The 7,924-nt window shown below is 38.3% G+C and overlaps 1 protein-coding gene across 1 annotated transcript in view; it reads left to right on the top strand.

Annotated features, from left to right (window-relative positions):
* Nucleotides 1-4,364, top strand: part of ntn1b (netrin 1b) — a 48,095-nt gene extending 43,731 nt beyond the window's left edge. The window contains exon 7 of the mRNA XM_054760237.1: nt 368-4,364. Within this exon, the coding sequence (XP_054616212.1) occupies nt 368-687 (320 nt within the window). The 3' untranslated portion in view covers nt 688-4,364. The remainder of the gene's footprint in view (nt 1-367) is intronic.
* Nucleotides 4,365-7,924: the final 3,560 nt, after the last annotated feature.

Below are 7,924 nucleotides of genomic sequence, written 5' to 3' on the forward strand. Positions count from 1 at the left end.
GCATACCCCCGCGACCCTAATGATGGAATGTGTATGGATGGGTGGATGGGTATCAGATATTGTGGCTCATTAAATAATAAATTCATTCAGGATAAATGATATGGAACACTGTGGTTGTCAATATTCTGCTTCTTTCATATACCTTGTAAACGCCATACGATTGTACTATTCGTGTTCAGGACTCCTGAAATGTAACATTTTTCAACTGGCCTGATGTGCTTGCAAACTTTGGTGGCACCTGGAGCATGTACAGTTATTTAATGAAAGCTGAGAAAAGAAACACTCATAAGGAAGTCAATGACATTACACTGGAAAAGTAAACATGATCGTTTTTGTCATTTTAACGTCTTCTGTTGGCCTTTCCCAGCTGTTCAAGTGCACGTGCTAAAAGGGGACAAGACAGGCGAGTGGTGGAAGTTCACCGTCAACATCATATCGGTCTACAAACAAGGGGAGCACCGCATCCGCCGTGGGGACCAGCTGCTGTGGGTGCGCGCTAAGGACGTGGCCTGCAAATGCCCCAAGATCAAACCCGGCAGGAAGTACCTGCTCTTGGGTTCAGACGACGACTCCCCTGGTCAGAGCGGAGTGGTGGCAGACAAGGGAAGCCTGCTCATCCCTTGGAAGGACCTGTGGGGACGCCGCCTCAGGAAGTTCCAGCAGCGCGACAAGAGGGGGAAGTGCTAGAGAACAGTAGAAGGGGAGAAAGTGTGGGGAGAAGTGGAGGCAAATCTCCAAAGGGATGGCTAAAACAAAACTGGAAGAATAATACCTAGAAAGGTGAAAATTTGGAGGGATGACTGCTGTTGCTCTGAGTTTGGACAAAAGATTTTTTTTTTTTATGAGTTTTTGGTAAGGTTTGTGAAGGAGCCCATTTTATGGTCATTCTGTTTCTGTTTGTCTGTTTGGAATTGCAGAGTTTGCACCGAATGTTTATTATGAGTCACATACGGAATATTCTACCCACCATGCTATTAATTGTCCTAAATTCCCTTTTCATCTATACAGTGGAACCTACGTATGTCACCAATCAGCCTATTTTGAACAAGTCATCAAGTACCCGTCCATCGTGCTATGCTTGTAAAATAGGATATTTACACAGACATACACACTATAAACCTTGCAGTCCTACCTACGCTCGGTGTTCCAAGTGTCACTCGCCAGCTCAGGTGAGACGCTTCTTTTCATTCATTGGAGATCAACAGCTGCAAGCAGTCCAGGCAGAAGCGGTAGTAATTCTACCCTTGATCAAATTTACTTAAGATTTGTCAGATCAAAACACCCATCCATCCATTTTCTATTCTGCTTATCCTCACTAGGGTCGCGGGGGGTATGTTGGAGCCTATCCCAGCCGTCACCAGCCAATCGCATGGCACATATACTGTAGATAATCAACACACTCACTTTCACACTTATGGACAATTTAGAGTCTCCAATGAATTTAACATGCATATTTGTGGAGGAAACCGGAGTACCCGGAGAAAACCCGATTACAAACAGAGATTCGAACCCAGATCTTCCCGATCTCCTGCCTGCTAACCATTAGCCGTGTGGCTGCATCAAAACTAGATCAGGCTACTGTTGCAGTCGTAATCTAAAAACTCAACTCTGAACCCCCGAAGTCATTTCATGTGCTCCACACATCCAGAACACATTTATTGCAACACACACAAGTATGATTCTTATTTACTGAATGTCTTAAATGACTTCTTTTCTCTAATTATGTCTACTATATTGGGTAATATGAGTGTGAAGGTGACTATGGGGTGTTATTTCATGCCTAGGGGGCTCTAATAATGTTAAAAACTGTATTTAGAAGGTTGTAAACAGGTTTTTGATGCTCTAACTATGAAAATATTTGATTTATTAAGGAATCGTACTTAATAAATCAATAAATTCACTTATCACGGTCAGGTCTGGAACCAATGAATGCTACAGTATCATATGAAAACAGAAGAATCCAAATAAAAATATGCACAAATGGAGGAAGGTTAAAAAAACATGACGTAGGTTCAAAAATCCTTTATTATTGACCATTTTCCTTATGTCTTTGGCCAAAGTCACAAGTAAATGTGCAAGCAATGGTAAGTTTTAAATATGTCAGCCAATCCAACAGGCGTCCAATTAAACAGGTTCCACTGTATCCCTCTTTGGCCTTTTTAGCGAATCTCTCTAACTGAACATTCATTGATTCTTCTTTTAAAAAAATAAAAAATGCTCTTTTAAGCTGCCACACTCAAGTGAAATTGTGAAAGTGTTCCTAACTGTGGTCTCGTGTGTCAGTGTTACCTCAGAAAAACACCGCAGACAAACGGCATAATGGTCCATGCGTGGTACCAGTATTTGCTCACAGTGGTGACCTCTGCAATGTAAAGTTAACTATGTGCATATGTAGACGCTAGATAGACGATGTCACAGCATCGACCAGATGTAGACTAGACGAGTCAACCCTGCACTTATTTTGACTAGCTGACTATGTTAGAACATATGAGATATGTTCATATTTGTAGTGGCACACAAACAGGTAGTACATATCCTATACGGTGCCATTTGATGCAAAATATCTGTATAGTTACAACTTGACTGATGTGATATTAACAACCATTGGAAAATGCCACTTGTACAGATAATACTCACATTTTTTTAAGCATTGCTTTTACTACCGATAAGTGACCAACAATTAACTTTTTTTTAATTACAAGCTCCGCAGTTTTTTGCTTTTGAAACAGTCACTTAGAGAATGTATTTTTTTTTTCCATGGAAGTAAAAACACATTAAGCTGCTGCTGTAAAGTGGACTTTTATTTTGAGTTGCCTGATAACCATACCTGTCGACCCTCCCGTATATTGCCCTTCTTTCCTGGCGCCCAAGCACGCCAGTACAGAACTACAAGTACAACGGCGTATCGGGGCCACCTTGAAAAAAAAAAAATCTGAGATTTCGAGAATAAAGTCGTGAATTTACGAAAAAAAAAGTTGTCAATTTAGGAGAAAAAAAGTCTTACGTTCACGAGAATAAAATTAATAATAATAATAAGGTAACATTACCTCTGCCCAAGGCCAAAGGTCACATCAGTCACGCCTTTTCATAGATGTCTCAGGCAATGCCTGAATGCCAAATGTCAAATTACGAGTTTTTTCTCGTAGTATTATTGTTTTGTCGTAAATGTACGGCTTTATTGTCTCATGCCTCAGGCATTGCCTGAGACAGCTATGAAAAGGGGGGACAAATGTGACCTTTGGCCTTGGGAAAGTGGAGGGTGCGGGGTAAGGAAGGCGGAAGTGAGAAGGGCTAGACGTGCTAATCTGTTCGTGCTCGACTGCTCTGTTTTGCTGCCACGTTATAAATAAAAGATTGCCTGAAGCAGCAGGAAAGTTTCCTTCCTTCCTGAAGAGCTATGCTCTATTTTCCCTCTGACACGTACGACACGATGACATGTAATATTAGGACTTTATTCTTCGAATATTACTCCTTTTTTTCTCGTAAATTTACACGTTTTTTTCTCGTCAATTTACGACTTTATTCTCGAAATCTCCCTTTTTTTTTCAATGTGGCTCTAATACCCTATCGTACAAAACACACAAAAAGACCGTAATTTTCCCAAAAATGTCTCTTATTTTCAAATGTTGACACATATGCTGATAACATTAGCTGATTATTTTTTTTTATTCCAAAAACAATGCTTAGACCACTTAAATTGTTGACTTTTTACTATTACTGACACCTATTGTGATGAACGTACACATACAGATTTGTACTGTACTTCACCTCAAAGCAGCATATCCATTTTTAATACTTGGTACTTGCTTTTTTTTTTAACTATTCTTCAGTGTCGTTACCAGGATAATGGATACTAGAACATAGTGGAGCATTTTCACGTGTAAACCAAATTGAGTTTGCACAAATTCAAAAACATGCACAGCCGCATCCAAATACACTTAGGACCACATGGGTGCACCTCCATACTGTATGTATTGGACATTATGCTTTTGCAGAAAGGTACTCCGACCATACTTCTGCCCCACCCCCAACTGTTTAATATCAGAATAATCATCTGCTTATGTTTATACATTGACTTGTAAATGTTGTCTAGCAGTGTCCATTGCAAAACGTTGTGTAATGTCTTGTAATACTAATATATTATGTTTATCTCAAAGGAATATATTTAATGACGTGAAACATTGCAGCTTTGTGGTTCTCTTTTTTTTTTTTTTCTTTTATACTTTGGTTACTTTTTGCATTGAATTAGAGATGACTGTAATGAAAAGTATTATGTGTTTGCCAGTTGAACAGCCGGATAGAAGCGAAAATTAATTCATCTGAAATAAAGTGATGTAAGGTATGAAAAAAACAAAAAATGATGAGCCCAGCTGAAATTGTTCTTTATGGTCTCATTCCTGTCACAGCGACTACTGTGTGTGCGTTGATTTAAGACTTGAGACTCATTTTCATTGAGCTTCCATGCCTGTCAACTCTCCCATTTTCCTCGGGAAACTCATATTTTGCCCTTCTTTCTTGGTGCCCTCCCGTTTTAATATTTTCTCGCATTTTAACTTTCATGACAAAAGGTATATTTTTTAACATTCTGGTGGAAAAAACACATTTTCCTTATTCTGGCTAGATTTCTTTTATTTTCAAATGCAAATGTTGACAGGTATGATATTTTGCTTGCTGAAATATATTCAATACATGCTCCAATTTTAAGAAATTGGCAAGAATAATTGTGGTTATAATTTTTACTGTGCTATAATAGTTCAAATAAAATGATAAGAAAATGAATGTTCCGTATATGCAGTTAAATCCAATTGAGGTAAAAGTGAAATTGTAAGACTAAGAAGCTGTGTTGGAGATATTCATGAAAAGTATTTGCTATTTTCGATCATGTTTTACATTTATCTTACCACAATCACACTTTTTCGCACCCTTTTGAAGAGTCCTGGTCATTTCCAGCAGGTTCCAACAGGTTGCCCAACCTTTTTCAGCCCACGTGGCAGCTTGCTTCTGACAAAAACACCAAAAAAAGAGCACCAGAGAGACGCACTGTGGACCTCATATTAATGTAATGTTGCATGTACTGATGTGTAAAACAAAAAAAAGCTAAATATTAATTCAAAACACTGCACAAAAGACAAAAACTACTATCTCAACATCAATGTTGAGTTTGTTTGTTCAAACGCTTTAATCGAAAATGTCGAACAGCAAACTTTGGTATGCTTTAGACACTTTTTCTGGAAGTATGATGATGGTAATTCCCGTGTCTAATTTAACAGATGACGCCACTTACATGTTCAATCTAAGCTGCAGATGTTCTTGTAACTGTGCGGGTTCATCATCACTCATTTATTCAGATGGGGATTGAGAAAGCAAATAGTACATGTTGAACCTGTTCCAAATGAGAGTCCATCTATCTTGACAAGATGTTGATATACCCTTCCTGCCACGCTCGCTGCAAAATACTCAAAAGGGACCAACCTGTTATAGAGTCACTAGTGAGGGTGAAGCTGTGTTCTCCATTAACACTGACAACTCACCAGCGTTACTGCCTATAAAACCTGGTCAACTTGCTCATAAACTGAAGGACGGAGACAAGGTTTTACTTGGGCATAGGGCTTAAGCTGTATATAAATATATATACATATAAAATACAGTCATAAAAAGATGAAATACAAGAATTAAATGAAAAAGTAATAAAAAAAAAGGAGCAAACTTCCTTTACTCTGTGACTAATTGGGAGGAGGAAGTTGAAGAGGCAGGAAAACAAACCACTAGTTATTACTGTCGCTTTCATAGGACCGCATGCTTTTAGATGCTTAACAATACGATCTTTATCCTTAATGATGGTCATGATACTCGAACGTTTGATACCAAAAGAGCTGCCAATATTGGTGGGTCTCTGAGAGCTATGATGTTCATTTTCACTTTTCTTTTCTGTGATGTATTTCCACTTGGGAGACATAATAAAGTGCAACAAGTTTAATCTATGTTATGTTATGTTATGTTATGTTATGTTATGTTATGTTATGTTATGTTATGTTATGTTATGTTATGTTATGTTATGTTATGTTAGGTTATGTTAGGTCATGTTAGGTTATGTTATGTTATGTTGAGGGCTGTCAAATGAGTAAAAATTTTAATCACATTAATCACAGTTTTTAATGAAATTAATCACCATTTGCAACTCTGTCTGAAATATGCCCATTTTTACTGTATTTAATGAACACAAAGATAAATGACAGGGCAGGATTATATATATTTGTATGTATTAACATCTCCAAACGAACTGAATATGTCAATCAAGCTAAAAGATACCACACATGTCTAAAAACCTATTTGTCTAACACTAGTCTCTTCAGTAGTAGCAGAACATTTGAATCACACTTGAAACATGAGCAATGTAGGGTTGCGTTCATAAACATCACGTAATATAAGATAGTTTTACTTGTTTTCAGTTTATTTTCCAGCATACAGAAATGTAGCAAATTGTATTTAAGAGTTACGTAGTGAACGATAAGAATATCCCCGTCCTGTTTTTCTTTATCTTCCTGTTTATTTACACACAGCACATGCATTATAAAGGCGTTAGGGTGTTCGGAGTGTCCCTGAATGCATCTGGTGTTCATGTAATGAGAATGAGGAAGTGTCATTCCCACGATGAACGGACTAGAGACGTGTGAGTTGGAGATACATACAGTATATGGTGTTGGAATTGTACTGCTGTTGATGTGTTTCGGTCAGAATGAAGTTATAAAAGAGCGGCAGAGGCTGTGTGACTGCGTGGGGACGCTCAACTCCATCTGCCTTCACAACAGAGAGGGGCGCAGGCTCTGGTGCGCATGCCTTAATTACACTAAAACATTTAACGTAATTATTGAAATAAATTAGTTACTGGCGTTCACTTTTTGACAGCCCTATTTATATTATGTTATGTTATGTTATGTTATGTTATGTTAAACTTGTATGTGTACCAATTGAATTGAATTGAATTGAATTTATCCATCCATCCAAGTGCATATTCATCCGCTGCACGTGCTGAAATTAGCTCTCGAGCAAGTCCGGTGTTTATAGAGCTAAATTGTGTTTTTAATCCATTTATAGGAGCGCGTATGTAACCACGAAAGGACGGCCTGTAGTGTATGTTAGCTTTTTACCTGGAATTCATGAGCGTTTTGTACATTGTAACCTTTCTCATGATTTGGGCAGAGGGGGAACATGTGACACCATGTTCTGGCTTCAGGATAACATTTATAAAGCGCACAATAATCCCATCAGCAGCGTTAGTTTGGAACTTTCCAGAGCTAAATTTCCCCCAAGTCGCACTGCTGCCATTGTCTTTCTTTCTTTGGAAAAAAAACAATTCCTTTGGCCAGACTCGGTGCTGCCGGCGATGTGACACAATGAGGCTGAGTGACCTTCTGCCCTTTTATTTGTGCGCTGTGCTGACAGCTGACAGGAAATGGAAAGTATGCTTGGTTGTATCTTGAGAGCACTGCCACAATGACACATTGTCAAATTGAACTCAGCCACCGTTTAGACGTCGGGGTGATTTTTTTGGGGGATCATTTGAAAGGGCCATTACACCATTGTGGTGGTTTGTAAAGTTGCATCACTTTAAATTACATTATGCGTCTCATGAATAGAATCTGAAGCCACATTAGAACGGGCCTGTAGAATGTGATGCAATGTAATTACCATATTTTTCTTGGACTATAAATTGAGTCCAAGTCGCATCAGTCAAAGAATGCATCATGAAGAAGAAAAAAACATACATAAGTCGCACTGGAATGTATCAAACAGCCGTATTTTAACACCAGAACTTTTTGGATTCACAAATGAATGAAAATAGAGTGAAAATCACACTCATATGTATTTAGTTAGTCAGTGATTGACACAGCAGCTACAATCTCCATGCTAGACATAATTAGCG

The sequence above is a fragment of the Dunckerocampus dactyliophorus genome, chromosome 18 (genome assembly GCF_027744805.1).
Source record: "Dunckerocampus dactyliophorus isolate RoL2022-P2 chromosome 18, RoL_Ddac_1.1, whole genome shotgun sequence".
Taxonomy (NCBI): domain Eukaryota; kingdom Metazoa; phylum Chordata; class Actinopteri; order Syngnathiformes; family Syngnathidae; genus Dunckerocampus; species Dunckerocampus dactyliophorus.